The sequence below is a fragment of the Sciurus carolinensis genome, chromosome 15 (genome assembly GCF_902686445.1).
Source record: "Sciurus carolinensis chromosome 15, mSciCar1.2, whole genome shotgun sequence".
Lineage (NCBI taxonomy): Eukaryota > Metazoa > Chordata > Mammalia > Rodentia > Sciuridae > Sciurus > Sciurus carolinensis.
The window spans coordinates 54,428,681-54,445,998 of record NC_062227.1 but is presented as its reverse complement, the minus strand read 5'-3'; the positions used below and the strand labels follow the sequence as shown (position 1 = coordinate 54,445,998).

The 17,318-nt window shown below is 47.5% G+C and overlaps 1 protein-coding gene across 3 annotated transcripts in view; it reads left to right on the top strand.

The window, feature by feature from the left end:
• Loxhd1 (lipoxygenase homology PLAT domains 1) overlaps positions 1 to 15,364 on the top strand; it is a 143,983-nt gene extending 128,619 nt beyond the window's left edge. For all 3 annotated transcript variants that reach the window (XM_047526740.1, XM_047526739.1, XM_047526737.1), the window contains 4 exons: positions 5,455 to 5,625; positions 9,404 to 9,536; positions 10,650 to 10,808; positions 14,884 to 15,364. In XM_047526740.1, coding sequence (XP_047382696.1) covers positions 5,455 to 5,625; positions 9,404 to 9,536; positions 10,650 to 10,808; positions 14,884 to 15,364 — 944 coding nt within the window. The remainder of the gene's footprint in view (positions 1 to 5,454; positions 5,626 to 9,403; positions 9,537 to 10,649; positions 10,809 to 14,883) is intronic.
• Positions 15,365 to 17,318: the final 1,954 nt, after the last annotated feature.

The window sequence follows — 17,318 nt, the reverse complement described above, 5'->3', positions numbered from 1 at the left end:
TTATCATATTTACTTTTAAAACTTTCCACCTATGTTATACTTCCCTTGCACAGAAATTTAAGAGGGCAAATATGTTTTGTTGAGAGTCTTTCATGGAAAAAAAGGCAAGAATTCCTGAACAAATATCACATAAGTGAGGTTACAAATGTTTCATTTGCTTAAAGAATAACAACATTCCCTTTCCCTGAATCTACTTTTCCAATTTTTTGTTTAATCAATAATTGTTTTTTAATTAATTAATTAATCTATTTATTTTTGGTACTGGGAATTGAACTCAGGGACACTTAACCACACAGGGTCTCACTGAGTTGCTTAGGGTTTCATTAAATTGCTAAGGCTGGCTTTGAACTCCTGATCCTCCTGCCTCTGCCTCCTGAGTCACTGGGATTACAGGTGTGCACCACTGTGCTCAGCAACAGTTGTTTTTAATGAAAAATTTTAAACATGCACAGAAGTGATGGGAATAGTATGATGAGCTTCCATGTACCCATCACCTAAGTTCAATAATCATCATGATCTATCACATCAACTTTAACCTTTTTACCTTTTTTTTTCTTTCTTGACTTCTTTCTTATTGGTGGAGGATATGAAATGAAATCCTAAACTTGGTGTCATCATACTGCAGATGTATTTCACATGTTTCTCTTTTTATAAGACATTTTCTTATAAAACCCACTACCATTGTCATTCTTATCAATGACTTATTTGTATCATTCAACTTCCACTTCGTAAGAATTTTCCCCATCTGTATAATATGGAAATATGCTTATTTCCTCAGTACTCTCTATGGAAGAAATACTGTGTGCTGATGCAGTGTGAAGTAGTCCCACTCTTACATCAAACAGTGGATGCAGAGGCTGCCAGCCTGGCTGATCCATTGTGAATTTCCCTCATAACTCTTCACCTAATGGCTTGACCCAGGGAGGATCAATTAGAGTTACAAATGTGATTTTATAATTCTGTCATTTCTTACCCACTCACTAGCTGGAATTTTTCATTTAAAAATGGTCTCTAAGGCTATTTGATTACCATTAAATATATTTCATAGAGGAAAACCCAAGATAAATGATTAATTCTTCCAATTACCCAGCTAGTTTTACAATTCTGAACAAATTATAACCAGTGTGTTTATTTTCTAATTCATCTTGCTCTTTTTTTTCTTCCTCTGGTTAAATTAAAACTCTGGTGAGGTAAAGAACGGTTTCCACCTCAAAATGAATTGCTATGTTTTCTCTTGAATAATATTCATTCTTAGAAATATAGAGGGCCTCAGAATTCATCTCTTCTCACCTTAATGTACAAGTGGGGAAACTGAGGTATGGAGATATTATAGCATATTTAGTTAGGTGGATATACAGAGACTGGAACCCAGATCTGACAAAGCCCAGAGTGTGGCCTCCAGTGGCCTCTTAGATGGTGCACCTGTGGAAGTGTTTTTGGAAACATAATAGCTGTCTTCTAATATTCCTCCATGGCTAGGACTCTGATGATTTCATATCTCACTTTGAACCCTTGATTGATCTTGCTGAAGAAATGTAAGCTACCCGGGTGAAACCTTAGCTTCCCATAAGTTATTTTTTAAGGAAGGAGTTGCTTTCTGAAGTGAATCTTTCTACCTGAAAAGAATTCTCCCTGGTGTGCGCTGGAATAAAGAACTGACAGCTCATCTTTGAAAGTAAAAATAATTGATTACTTCTGTGTTTATTAAATGCTAAGTTCACAACCCTGTGATACTATTAAAAGGACATAAGACATGGTTTCCACTGCCTAAAATCTAACTGGAAAAGTCAGAAACACATATAAAAATAATCAAAATAGAGGGAACAGACATGGCCTCAGTAGCAAAGACTTCCCAATATATCCACGCTCATGGCCAGGAGAATGGACACACAAGGAATAGCATAGGCCTGGGGATTCCAGAAGTTCTCACGGAAGAGGTGAGAATAGTACAGGCAGGTATTTAGGGCTGGGAAATAGCTTGGAACCTTGATTGGAAGGAGAAAAGTCCAAAGAGATGCCTAATAAATCCATCTCATTGAGATAAGGGATTTGCATAAGGGCTCTTCCTTATTGATTGGAGTTAGGCTGAAGAAGGCCCTAAATATGCAAGCACAGAGTCCTTCATCCCATCAGAAGTGGAAAGCCACTAGGGTATCACAGGCAGTAGATGGTATGCAGAAATCTGGAGTCATCCACCTGACAACCTTGCTCCCGATCAGCATATGCCATCTCTTGTTGCCTGGAGCGACTGGACCTCACACTGCTTCAGAGTTTCTAAATCTTTTTTTAAAAGTAATTTTGGAAGATTTGAGAAAAAAACAGTCAATTCTACTAGGGCAAGATATTCCTCCTGAATGGGGCTAGAAATTCCCCCCATCAGTATCGTTCGTCCCCATTCTTCCCTCTTTCAATCCTAGTACACATTCATGCATTCGATAAACATTTATTGAATAACATCTGAGCAATATGCTAGGCACTAGAATATACAATGGAAGATCAGGCAAGCCTCCTGCTGTTGTGGGCTTACAACCTAGTAGACTGGGGTACAACATACAAGGAAATAGAAACGAAATTATTTCAGTTGTCAAGTGGGTAATGCGAATTGAAAGAGAGTAATCTGAGATGAGGAAACTCCTGCAAATAGGGCCATAACAAGAGCTTTCCCAAAGACAGGGCGCTTGATCTGACACCTCAGTGACAAAACAGTGCTGGTATATCACTGAAGACAGACAGAACAGTCAAGCAAATTTCCTCAGGAAAGACAGAGGTTCATATGTCAAGTGTAGGTAGAATATAGTAAGTGAAGTTGTGAGCAGTGTGGCATGAAATCATAAGAGTGGAAAGGAATTGAATCGTGTCAATCCACACAGTTCTTGGTGAGCGGTTTATATTTGATTCTGAGAGTGATGGGAAACCCCTGGAGGGTTTTATGTAGAAAAGTGACAATATGATTTATGAATTTAAAACATCGCTATGAAGCATATAGAGGACATTAGTGATGGTGTTGTGTGTAAGAGCAAACATCTGGAGAATAACTAGTTACCCACCAACAAGGACAATGGGAACCATCTGTGACAGGTGCTTACTTTGGAGTACCAGGCAGGTATGACAAAAAGGGGGGGGGGGCAGATATCTACATTCTGGTATGGGTTGCCTGCATGCAAAAAGGTAAGGTGGCAAATTGTGGACTGTTTGCTCTTTGTGTGAAAAAAATAGAGTGTAACCCTAAAAGAGGAGACCCTGTAAAGAAATGGATTCTCGATGGTCATTTTCAGGGGGTTCCCTATTGGTTCATCATGGTCAGGTAGTATGTTCACTATTGACTAGTGCTGACCAGACAGTTAGCCCTGCTGTAACTGTGGGTCTAATTTCTTGTTGTCTTCACCACCAAAGGCCAATCACATGACATAAGTCTGTCCAGAGTTGTCTGTTTCCACTTGCACTCTTGATAAAGTTCTAGTGGGAGAAATTTTCAGCAAGAATCCTGTCAATCACACCCCACATTTCCAAAACTTGGCAAGTAAGTCATCAGTGAGCACAACTGAGCAGTAAGTCTCTTTCCTATCAAAGGAGCTGGGGTTAGTCTGTGATTTACCATGGAATTCTATCTTGAGAAGAGAATTGGGATGGGCTGAGACAAAACACACCTGGAGTCAGGGTGCAGGCTGGGAGAAGGACAAAGAGTCTCTTCCATTGGGGCATCTTCCAATAGGATCAATAGCACATCTTCTCTTTTCAGACTTCCTCTTTACTTGCCTCTTCCTTTCTATGTTCCACTCTAGAACTCTTTGAGAAAAAGACTTCAATTGGTCTTATCTGCATCCTTTTCAGACTGAATACATGGAGGCTTGCTAAGTACTTTAATCAGTTTCACTCTCAGGAACCATCTCAAAAAGCAGCCAGTTTGCAAACTTAGATGGGACTGGCCATAACCTAGAAAAGTTAAAAAAATATGTTGATTGAGTTAAAAAGTAAGTTTAACTCAATGGAAGTGTTTTAAAATTTAACTTAATTGAGCACTAACAATTTTCCACTTGAATTAAGATCTATGTTCGCAAAAATAAGAACTTTTAAAATCTGGAATGATGCCAGTACATATGCCCTGCCCATGAGTCTTAATATCTGCCCCTGTAGTCTAGGTGACTGGAAATTTGTGTCCATCTTTGTGTGTTTCTGTGCTTATGAGACCTGGAGACCAGAGGCAGGATCTATCTGCCATTGTTGTTTGGGGCAGCATCTGATCATAGAGAAGGACTTTTTGGTGGGGACTGTGGGGGTCTCCCCACATCCACAGGTGGCATGAGAGAATAAGGGGTGGGAGGAGAGCACATCAATTCATTCCTTGTGGGATTGCCTTGTGGACATATTATGAGCAGCAAATGCCATCACCACAACCTGCCAGACCACTGGGAATTCCCCCAATGTGGGGCCCTTTGGCATCAGAGTTGTCAAGGATTTTGAAGAGTACAGAGCAACCAAAGCAGTGCACAGTGTAAATACCACGCAGCTGTCATGGTAAATGCACATGGGTTCATACTGGCTAGCTGTGCTATGGGGGGAACACTTCTGAAGGAATCCCTGCCAATTACAACAGAAGCAGCTCTATGTTCATGATCAGGCCAAAACTTGTCAAAATCAGCAATATATCCTAAAGAAATGGCAACTTCTGAATTATTCTATGATTGTTGAATGGCTCAGCCAAAGACCCCCAAACCATAACATCTTCATTCACTCTGCATTCATTGAGCAATTACTTACCTGCCAGTCACAAGGCTAGGCATTAGGAAAACAAAGATGAGTAAGACCTCATCCCTGCCCTCAGGTGCTCCTGGTCTCAGGGCAGAGACAGGTATGAGTTGTGACAATGCAAGGTGGTCAGGATGTGGCCAAGGAGAATGCAGGGTTCTATAGTGGCATGGAGGACTCTGATAAAGGTCCAGTGGGCAGTAGGGACATGAGGGAAGACTTCCTGGAGGAGGTGATATCCAGAATTGATTCTGGAAGGATTCTGGAAGGAGCAGGCATGAACTCCATGAATACTGGTGTTAGGAGGTGATAGAAGCTTCCTTTAGTCTTGGGAACACCAAAAAGATCTACTTGTCAGGCCAGAGACCTCTGTTGTGAATCTGATGAAAGCTATAAGTCCCCTCCCTGATAAAAATGTCTATTTAATGATAGCACAATTTCTTGGGGTCCATAGAGTCTTAAATTCCATGCACAAACCCCCTACAGACCATAAACTCCAAGCTAAGAGTTTGCAAAGAGAATCTTATCCTGTTGGCTGGAGGAGCCCTCTGAGACCACCTCACCCTCATTTCATCAGCGAGGAGACTGAGGCCCAGAGAAGACAGGGAAAGTGCCCCGGGCTGCATAACCTGTGCGTTGGGGGAGGGAGGTCCAGGAAGGTATGGAGAGCATATTTGGCTCCCAGTCCTCATGACATCTCCTCCACAGGGCTATTTCCTGGCTGGCACCTGAGCTATGTCGACGTGAAGGACAACTCCCGTGATGAGACCTTCCGCTTCCAGTGTGATTGTTGGCTGTCCAAGAGTGAGGGGGACAGGCAGACGGTCCGCGACTTCGCATGTGCCAACAATGAGATTCGTGAGGAGCTGGAGGAGACCAGTATGTGGGGAGACCACAGGAGATAGGCTGACTGTGACACCTGGGCTGGCTCTTCAAGTTAAAGGAGGGTTGGCTGCTGAGGTGGGGGTAATGGGGACAGACAGGAACAGGACAACTGCGTAGGAAGGTGCCCGAGAAAACACCTAGCCACGCACCATGAACCTGGGAATGCTAACATGCCAACTCATGGCCTTGGATCCCAGGGGACAATTAGGAAGCAGGGATCCCCACTGGGGCAAGTTCACCCTGCCCAGAGGGCTGCCCTAGGCTGGTCAGGTTGGCATGAGGCTCTCCCTGGTTTATTTCTACCTGGTGAACTAAGTCTAATTGTGCTGCAGCAACAGTGGTGAAACCAGCCTTTCTAGAAATAGAAGGCAAGACCCGCAAGTCTCAGCCACTCTCTCTGTGTCCCTTCCTCAGGGGATATTTAAAGAGACAGAGTAATTGATCCCTAAGATAGATGGTCACCAAGGCCCAGGGAGGTATATCTTTAATACACAATTGTCTGGACCCAGCTGGTTAGAAGGCTTGCCTAAGGCAGAGTCCAAAGCAAGAGGAGATTTGCTAACCTCAGTTATTAAGGCAACACTAGCTACACTAAGAGGTGAACCCCAAAATCTTAGTGTCTTAGCACAAGGAAATTCATATCTTGTGTAATTGGTATGAGGTCTTTCATGGTGTGATTTAGGAACCCAAGCTCTTTGCATCTGGATCTGGGCCATTTTCAAAATGACTTCCACATTTCTTGCAGAAAGGAAAATAGAACCCAGAGGGGTCCTTCCTCCCCACCTCCTTAACACATGAACACACACTCTATTGGTGAGAACTAGTCACATGGCTCCACAAGAGGCATGGGCACCTAAGACTCGGGCCCTGGCTAGACAGCCCCTTAGAGGGGACCACTGTAAACCTCAGAAGGGAAGTATACATCTTTGGTGGAAAGCCACCTACCCATCTCTGCCAGGACATCTAAATCAGCTGTCTTAAGAGTAGTTAGCCCCAAGTCCCTGGAAGCACTCAATGAAGGCTGAGTATCCTTTCTTCACGTGTCCTGTAGGGGAATTCCTGCCCTGATTCAGAAAGTGGGCTCCCAGCTTCTTAATTGCACTTGTTGAGGAGTTACTGAGGCCAAGTCTTTTCTGAGGGTGCTATAGTGATGCACACTGCTTTGTGACCTCTAGTCTGTCTGCATGAGTTAGTCTCTCTCTAGATCCGAAGGCCCCCATAGGTCAGGGACAGGATCGCTCATGTTTGCCACCCTCTGCAGCACTGCCTGCCTTGGGGCCTACTAGAGGCTCAATAAATGGAAGAAGACATGGTCCTTTTCCTGAGAGCCTCACAGTGTAGTCAGAGGGGGAATTTAAGCCCCTCATACAAGAGTCAGGTGAGCGATAGAGAGTCCTTCAGGTATTGGAGTTTGAGAGGACAGATTCATAAGACTTGGATTAAAATTGCTGAGTCTCCTCTGCTTTCCAGTCAAACAGCTGCAGAGCCCTGTGGGATTTAGGTTGGCAGGGAGGTTGCCAAGGGGAGGTTAGTTCTGGAAGGATGTGTGGGTGTGGAGGATGGGAGGACGGGGCAAGGGCTAGAAGGCCTGCACCAAAACGACATTCCTGCAATCCTCCAGGGGACAGCACGGTATCCTCTGGGCTGCCCAGGAGAGGACAGGCAGCCACACCCACGTTCAGTGCCAGAGGCTTGCTCCAGGGACTCAGTCTATGGACTCAGTCTCAGATCCCTTTATTTAACCATGTGACAAATTGTTGACCATCTTGAAGCGCCACACCCTGTTGACTTCAGGAAACCCTGCCCATGGGGCACTTTCATTCTTGGATTGCTGGCCCCAGGTTGACTTCTGGGCATTCCACCTGTGAGCATAAACACGCCCCATGCCTGAATAGAGCTATACTACCACATGTCCTCACCTCAGGACCATCAGGAAAGGGTTTGCTACAGTGAACATGCCCCCCTCTCACGTCTCCTACTTGAGTTCATCGAGGTGGGCATGGAGGTTCCTAGAGCCCCCACTTTTCCCTCGTGGTGACAAACCATTTCCTTCACAATTCCCAGGATCCACCTCGAACTCACCAGAGACTAGTGGCAGAACATGACTTGGCTTCTGCTGGGAAAGCAGAATGGCAGTGACGGCTGGCATCCCTGGGCCGGCCTCTCCAGGTGCTGAGTGCTCCCTGCTGCAGGCTGTGTGCCCCGCAGGTCTCTTCCCCTGGCCCAGGTTACCTGCCCCTGCCCAGTTCCTTCTGTCTACTTCAGGGAGCCAGAGAAGCTACAAAGGCAAAGGGGTCGCGGCTGGGATTGACCTCATGCTGAGCCGAAGGCACAGAATCCCTCCCCTTGATTTCTTGATCCTCTCTGAGATAAAGGCACATAAACTGAGAGATCCCTTGATCCCTTCAGATCCCAAATTCCCAACCCTCGCAGATTCACTGATGTCAGCAGGGGCTGTATTGCAGGGGCCACTCCAGACCAATATCAATTGTGTCCTCTTCAGTGCCAGCTCCGTCTCTGGCCTGGCCCCTGGGGAGAAGGGCTGAGTCCCATCAGCCCCATCAGTATCTTTTGCTCGTGTTCTTCCCTCTGCCTGGAACGCTCCTCAACCTTCGTTGATTGTAATTGTGGCTCTTCTTCAAGGTCAACCTCAAACGCTTGCTGGGAAGTGGTTCAATCATTCATTCCTTCATTCACTAAATATTTATTGAGGACCTACTATGTGCTGAGCACTGTTCTGGGCACTTGGGAATCTATCAATGAGCAAAATGAGGAGCGCTGCCTTCATGGAGCTTATATTAAGTAAGAGTGAAGAGGTACAAACAACAGAATTAACAAATAAGTAACATGATAAGGACAAGAGAAAAGAGCCCAGTGAGGCAAGGCAGACAAGAGTGTGGGGCAAATGGGTGTGATTGCCATTTTAATTAGGGGAGTTGGAGTAGACTTTCCGGAGAAGTTGACGAGTTGACGTTTGCGTAAGGAGGAGAGGAGGAAAGGGCAGCTCACTCTGAGGAAAGCATTGCAGGCAGAGGAAGGACCACTGTGGAGCTCTAAGGCAGGAGCAAGGAGGCAAGGGGCTGGAGAGAGCAAGAGACGAAGTTCTAGGAGTTGGAAGGAGTGAGCTTATGGGAGCCAGTTTCCTCTCACCCCGTATTTCTTTGGGGTTGCAAGATTAGCACATTCTGTCCTATGATATGGCCAGTGTTTGTGCTGGGGTGTTCTACTGTCCCCAGAGTCCAGTCCAGTCCTGACCTGTGACACCCTCTGGACAGGGGCTGGATGAGTGAGTGCCAATGCAGACGCACTGGACAAGCAGTGGGAGCTTGCTATGAGGCTGACAGTGACAGCTGAGGCAGGTGGAAGCGGGCAGCATGCTGGAGCAAGTCAAGGCTCTCCTGGGGTCCTTTACTTGCCAGGTTTTGTCCTCTACTTTCCGAAGCTGGGCCTGGCCTCTCCCCACTTCTTGTTGAGTCCTGAGTCAGGCCCAGCTTCTCTCGAGAATTCATCCACACATCCTGCTTCCTTCCCCACGTCTCCCCTATTTGCCCAGCAAAGAGGTGGCTACTATAAATAAGATGGAACTGTCGCTGTAGCCTCAGAATCGGGCACTTCTACTTACCCCGCCGGGACTGTGATGATGCTAACCTGCCTCCCCACCCCCGGGCTGTGGCCCAAGATCAGAAAAGAGGCCCTGAGGAAGTGGTGCTGTGCTCCTGAGGTGGGCGGCTGCTTCCCCTCTGCTGACCCTCTCCCACCTCCTCCATCGCAGCCTATGAGATCGTCATAGAAACGGGCAACGGAGGCGAGACTCGGGAGAACGTCTGGCTCATCCTGGAGGGAAGGAAGAACCGATCCAAAGAGTTTCTCGTGGAAAATTCTTCCAGACAGCGGGCCTTTAGGAAGTAGGAGCAGGGTACCCACAGGGAAGTGGGCATGGGGTGGGTGGGGGAGGGACCCCAACCATCTCCCTCCCCCCGATGGGGAGCCTTAGGCCTATAAGTGGTCCTAACCAATAAGTACTTATTGACAACCGACGGTCTGCCGGTCCTGCGCTACCCACTGCAAACACCAGCTCCGTCCACGCAGACAGAGCTCACTTCCTGCTTCCATCAGAGCCAGCTCCCAGCTGCTCGTGCTGTATCCCCCTCCCCACTAACTCCACTATTCCTGGCTTAGTCCATTTGGGCTGCTGCTACACAGTAATCTGAGAGGTGGCTTGTAGATGGTAGTAACCTACTCAAAGTTCTGGAGACTGGAAGTTCAAGAGCTAGGACCTGCAGATTCAGTGTCTGGTGAGGGCCTGACTCCTGGCTCATAGACAGCCATTCTCTCACTGTGGTCTCACACGACAGAAGGGATAGGTGACTCTCTGGTCTCTCTTTTGTAAGGGGATAAACATTCATGAGGGCTCTGCCTTCATCACTTTCCCAAGACCCTATCTCCAAATACCACTGAACCGGGGATTAGGTTTCAACACATAAACTTGGAGAGGGCGTAAACATTCAGTCTTCGGTGGACTGTTTCACACTCCCTCACCATCAGGACAAAGTCTGACCTCCTTAGACTGGCACTTACAGACCACCCCTGACCGCCCTGACTCCCACTTTCTCCATTCCCATTGCCCATACTGAACCCAAACTCCACCCAAGCCAGAATTTCCACAGAAACATCTGCATCCCTGCACCCCACTATTCCCATGACTTCGCTAAAACAGGTGTGCATCAGGGGACTCTTCCCTTGCCCTCCTCCCTCTGCTTTTTTGAATCTCATACCCACCTAGGGCCTCATCTTCCTCCCATTGCAAACTTCTTAATGATACTACCTTTTCGGTGCTGGGACCAGGCACCTGAAATGTGATCATCGTATTCTAAAACAAGGCTGCGTCCCTCAAGGAAAGCAGGACTGACCTCAGACCTTGTCTGCCATACTGCCTTGGAATGCAGTAGGCACTCAGCAAGTGCTTAACTACTTCACTGTCCCAGGCAGCTCATTAGCCACACCTTTGTTTCCTGCAGGGGTACCACAGACACATTTGAGTTTGACAGCATCTTCCTGGGGGACATCGCCTCCATTTGTGTGGGTCACCTGGCCAGGGAGGACCGGTTCATTCCCAAGAGAGAGCTCGTCTGGCATGTCAAGACCATCACCATCACCGAGACGGAGTATGGCAATGTGTATGTACAGTGTCTCTGAGGCAGCATGGGCCAGAGGTGTGGACGAGAAGCGGTATGGGGTGGTGTCCCTTCCGAAGCCAAGGCCACCCCCATCAGGAGGCTCACAGGGCAGGATGGGAAGGAGCAACTGTCCTGTTCTGGAGCTATATGAAGTATACATTGACCTCCAGAGGCAGGGGACTAGGCTAGATGACCTTGGGTGTGTTCAGCATTTGAATCCAGGGAGACTTCCTTGGAGGAACACTGAGAAAGCCTAACAGTGCCAGACAGCAGGGCCTTTCCTTGCCTTCCCATCTCTCCCTCTGCAATGCACAGAACTATCACGAAGACTGAAGCTTAGGTAGTCACAGTGAGAACATCTGTGGACGGCACAGGGACCAGAAACAGCAGGGTAATCCAGCAGCACCCCTTCCTTTGGGCTCCCTACCCGGGAGTCTCCCTCCCTTCCCATTGGGGTCTTCTGGAGACTTAGGCATTTTTGGAGGATTTGGAGCCTTTGTTACCTGGACAACATAGACACAGTGTCAATTTGTCTAAGTAAAGTCACTTGGTAACTGAACTGGAAGCCATAATATCCTGGAGGCTCCAGAAGGCCAGGAAGACACCAAGAAAAACCCAGGCAGGAGTGGGAAGAGGAAACCAAGGACAAGGTTGACTGGGGAGAATGAGTGGTTGCTGAGTGTTCAGCCTCTGCCATGTCCCCTTCTGGGGCTGGCCCTGCTGATTCCACACTCTAGAGCCTTTTCTGCACCTGGGAAGGTGGCTGCAGCCCCCCAGAAGCAACGGCCAGGGGCAGGCCTGCCAGACCCAGGAGGGTCCCTTGTCTGCAGACTATGGCCTCTCAGAGCAATGTCTTTCCACCCACCACTCAGTTTATGGCCAGTAGGTGCCTTGCATTTAGCTCTCCTGGACCAAGCATCCCTTTTTGGAATTGGGCAATTAAATGGTTCTGAGCTCTAAACTTCTGTCTTAGTGAGCATGGGCTGCCCTAACAATATGGTGACTCAAGTAATTGACATTCATTTGTCACTGTTCTGGACACTGGAAATCCAAGATGGGAGTGCCAGCATGGTTGGGTTCTGGTGAGGGCCTCCTTCCTGGATTGCAGATGGCTGCCTTCTCTTGTGTCCTCCCATGGCAGGGAACAGCTCTGGTTCCCCTCCCTCCTCTTTTCAGGTTGCTAATCCCATTGAGAGTCCCACCCTCATGATCTACTCCTAGTTATCTCTTAAAGGCCCCATCTCCAAATACCATCACACTGGGGGTAGGACTTCAACATACCCTCTTGGGCTGCAACATCATTTGTTGTTCTTTTAGAGAAAACCCAGCCAGAGGAAAATCAATCCTGTAGGAGTTGCTGGGTGTGGCTGCTCTGGCCAATCCTGAGAAGAGTTGGGACTTCAGCCCCAAGAGTTGATGACTCAACCAGTGAGTCAGGGCCAGGTTAAAACCCCTTGGGCCACCCAGTGCTGCCTCCCAGCCACAGGGAATGTGGCTGCTGATGCTGTACCTCTTCAAGCCCCAGATAGACAAAATCAAGTAATAAAAAAAGAGAGTCGCCACTCCAGGTATCTTTAAACCCACAATGTTTTTTGTGAAAGAGAGAGCTTAAGACCCCTGCACCTCCCTGGAGTCTGGCTAGAGAGAAAGGACCGCAGAGGTGCCATCCTGGGGTGCTCTTGGAAGTCCTCCCACCCACTGCTTGCCTGTGGAGGTCTCAAGCTGTGGTTTCTGAGGAATAAGAACCTACCCTCCCACCCACCTCTGGAATATCACCTTCACCCTCAGGGCAATTTTTCAGGTGGGTCTAATCCTCGCTGCTGGTTACATGGCATCTTTCTAGAATGCACTTCCATTCTACACTAGAAAAAACACTTAGCACTGTGAATGTGCCCACAGTTCCTTTCCAGCTACCACATTAGCCATATTCCAATTTCCATGAATGGAATCTCAAATCTCTTATAAGCACACTACCCTCAAGTTTCCTTCCTCTGATCTTTTCCAGTTCTGACTCTGATTTTGTCTGCACTTTTCATTTTTTCCCAGTTCTAATATCCTCAAGATTTTTGTGGAAGAACTCACAAGAGGTTTTTATTTTTTTTTTACACCAAAAACCTCTATTGTTTTATCCCAATAGCATGTCTAATACATAATTATTATAAAAATTCAAGTAACACAGAAAAGTAGGTAAAAGAAATTAAAAATTCTGTCACCAGTATCTTGGTGACTCCTTTCTCTCTGGCATTTTCTAATACTTCAAATACACCATGTGCCCTGATGGGGGATCATCCTACTCGTGTTTTACATAGGGAGAACTTTCTGCTCATCCTCTGCTTTGGCCTCCACAATTACTGGCCACCCTACCCCCATTTCCAACTGGAGCCTTGACTCCATTGAGTTTCCACATTATGGTAATCTTCTAATTATGTCTATTAGAAAACATTTCCTTATATCTACACTGGGGAATTTTTTTTTTAGCCATCAAAATAATGAATTAAATATGTACCAGATGACTTGGAGAAATTCCCAGGAAGTATTGTTGAGTGAGAAAAGCAAGATGCAGGAAAACATGTCTTATATGAAGCTGTTTAGTAAAGGGAATACTGACATCCCCATATGTCTGTGTGTATGTGGGTCTGGGCATGGTTGGGTGGAATGGGGGGAAATTTGGCAGGCTGCACCCTCAACTGTTACTTGGGTTATTTGAGGTAAAGGTGGGATGCTGAAAGGAGGGAGAAAAAAGGAAATAGAGCCAAGCAAAAAGAGAAAGAAAATGAGTACATTTGGAAAAGCATATATATGCTCATATGACTTGTGCATTTGCATAGAATTATGTATATTGGTAGGCATATGCATGAAGAAATACATTTTAAAGCGTTTTTAAAACAAAGAATGCAATATATCTCCCTGTAAGCAATTCTGGTATGGAATAACAATCCAAATATATTAAGTGCTAAATTAGGGAAAGAGATCTCAAAAAAGAATCAAGATTTCCTGTGAAGCATCTTTAAATGGTTTTCTCTTCAGGGTCACACAGTCCCTGGCTCTGGATTACCTGGAGCAGTGACTTCCTCTTCAAGCCTTGGTTCCTGCTTCCATAAAATGAGAGGATGATGCTTTGGGTTGTGGTGGGAGTTAATGAGTTTCAGAATGCAGAAGACCAAGTTCTTTTGGTTGTTAAGAATTTTCATCTGAGGGTGGTGGGTGTAGCTCAGTGGTAGAGCGTGTTCTTAGTGTAGTCAAGGCCTTGGATTCAATCCCCAGTGCGCGAGCACGCGCGCACACACACACACACACACACACACACACACACACACAGAGGATTTTTATCCAAAATAGGTATTTTAGTCAGTTGTGTGTGTATGTGTGTGTGTGTGACCAAAAGACCTGACAAAAATGACGTAGAAGAGGAAAAGTTTATTTGACACTCACAGTTTCAGAGGTCTCAGTCCATAGATGGCCAACTCCATAGCTCTGGGCCTGAGATGAGGCAGAACACCATGGTGAAAAGGCAGGTTAGAGAAAAGCATCTCGGGGCATGGCAGGCAGGAAGCAGAGACAACTCTGCTCACCAGGGACAAAATATAAACTCTAAAGGCACGCCTCAGTGATCTACCTTCTCCAGCTACTCCCTACCTGCCTACAGTTACCACCCACTTAGTTAATCCATATCAGAGGATTAATTCACCAATATGGTTACAACTTTCATGACCTAATCATTTGACATTCTCCAGGTAGAAGATGCTTGTAACTCGGATCAGAGCAGGGCAGACAGGGAGATACTGGGTAGTTTTCCCAGTGAGCTGATTCAGGGTAAACTTTAAAGATAGGGTCAAAAGACTTTGCTCACGGATTGGATATAGAGTGTGAGGGACAAAGAAATAAGCAGAAGAATCAAGGGGCAACTAGAGGATGAGATGCCACTCCACTACAAACATGAACGAGCCTCAGACTCACTTTTCCAGCCTCATGATCACAGACTGGAATCCTGGGAGGGAATTATCTATGAATGAGGGAGGGCGAGACCCTGGCTGGTGTCCCCTGAGTCTCTCTCTCTCTCTCACCCCTCTGCCAGGTACTTCTTTAATTGCGACTGCCTCATCCCCCTCAAGAGGAAGAGGAAGTACTTCAGGGTATTCGAGGTTACCAAGACAACAGAGAGCTTTGCCAGCAAGATCCAGAGTCTGGTACCCGTCAAATATGAGATCATTGTGACAACAGGCTACGAGCCAGGGGCAGGTACCGATGCCAACGTCTTTGTGACCATCTTTGGAGCCAATGGGGACACAGGCAAGCGAGAACTAAAGCAGAAAATGCGCAACCTCTTTGAGCGGGGCAGCACGGACCGCTTCTTCTTGGAGACCCTGGAGCTGGGCGAGCTGCGCAAGGTGCGGCTGGAGCATGATGGCAGTGGCTACTACTCGGGGTGGCTGGTGGAGAGGGTGGAAGTCACCAACACCAGCACCGGGGTGGCCACCATCTTCACCTGTGGCAGGTGGCTAGACAAGTCCCGGGGAGATGGGCTCACCTGGAGAGACCTCTTCCCTTCTGTCTGAGATGTTCTCCACATGCTTTCCTGCCTCCACCTGGCATTCTGCAGCCACTCCTGAAACCCCTGGGGACAGGGACCAGTGGCCAGCAGGCCTCTGAGAACTTTGTGATCCTTCAGAGGCCGCAACATGAGGTTGACTTTTTGTGGAATGCTGCTTTCCACCGTCCCAGTGTCTTGAACTTAAGGACTCATAATCAGCACGTATCATACACCATGGCTGCACAAAAATACCTTTTTGCATTTCCTTTTCCTCTAATAACAGTGGTGACCAGGCTAGGACTTGCTGCAGGGTGTGGATGGAAAATTGGGGCTTCACCCAGGGGAGAGAAGTGGGGAAGGAGAGGCCACCAAGATGGTATATTTTAAGCAAAAACTAATTAACACTTTTTTTTTTCCCAAAAAAGCTGGGCTAATTAAATTATTATAAACCACACCCCAAAAGAACTCATTTTAGCATCTCCTCACTAAGAAAAGCATGCCTTTCCCCAGTTTCAATAAATCCAGTGGCAAATGGAGAAAAACATCAGAAGGAAGTATTTATTGGCGGATTTATGAGCCTGCAAAATGTAGATAATTCTTTCCATCGCTTTACAGAGAACACATGGGCAAGGGCCAGCTGGTTAGCCCAGTCTGCGGCAGCATAGTGGCGACAGGCACCAGGTGATAGGGGACAGCACCTGGAGCAGCCTGGTATGTCTGGGAGAGTCAGTTTGCCTGTTCCCTGTGGCTCTCGGTGGGCAACACTCGGATGATAAACTGAGGTATCGGGATCAAAACAAAGACCTCGATGCAGAAGTAGCAGAACTGCACATTCATGCATGCGCATAGACACGTGCATACACGCAGCACCCACACACTCTCCCGAGAGACGGTCACGGAGTCAGGCGACACAGCCAGACTCAGCAGAGCTCAGCCCCTAACTTCTGATTTTCTTGCAGATTGGGGCAGCAGGAAGGGGAGTCAGGCCAGGGAGTCTTCCTCCAGGAGAGGACCAGTTCCAACTTAAACCACCCTGCAGTGTCACCTGTGCCCTGTACCCCAGAGAGGTCTACCCTGTTGGTGAGGCTTCATGACTGGAGCAAGCCCAGGGAGCCCTCAGAGATGTCTCCAGGAAAGGTGAAACGCATGGGCTCCCAGGGCAGCCTGCCTGGCCTGCATCCCAGCTCTTAGCAACTGTGAGACCTTGGGCACCTCATTTTATCTCTCTGGGTCTCAGTTTCCTCACCTGCAAAACAGGGAGAGTGTTGGTAACACCTACCTGCTTCATAGGTTATGAGGAGGACTAATGAGTTAGTGTGTGCAGCGCCCACACTCGACAGTGAATCTAGCCATCAGGTCAAACCAGCAGCCCTCACAGGCCACCAGGAGGGGAAGAGGTCACCCTGAAGCAGCTGTTTCTAGCCTTCAATGGAGCAGTTCTTCCCCCAGGCCAGGAGGAGAATTCAGACAGCCTTGCCACTCCTCTGAACTCGGTTAGGTCATAGAAAGTCCAATGAACACTTGAAGTCACAAAGGCATCTCCAATCCATAATTGAAGGTCCCCAAGAGAGGCCCAAACATCAAACATAAAATAAGCCTCCTCCCAGCCCCCAGATCAGCCTTGCAGTGAGTGAGTGTGAGTGTGTGTGTGAGCATGTGAGTGCACGTGTGGGGTGTGTATGCATGCGCAGATGCATGCATTGTGTGGACGTGTGTGTGAGAAAGCCCCGCCTCTTTCCCCGTGGGGGCCTCCCCTCCTCATGCCTCCAGGCTTCTGACTCCTGGGGGGGGGGGGCTTCCTAGGTGAGTGGCACCAGTGTGTGGTTGGTGTCTTTCTTTCTGGACTTGGTGGGCATTTGACTTGGTCTCACGAGCACTTGTGTGCGTTCGTCCCTCCACACTGTCTTCTTGGGTGGATCTAAGGCACCCCACAGGGGGCGTCCCAGCTCGCTTTGCTCTGACAAACTCGGGGCCTGCAG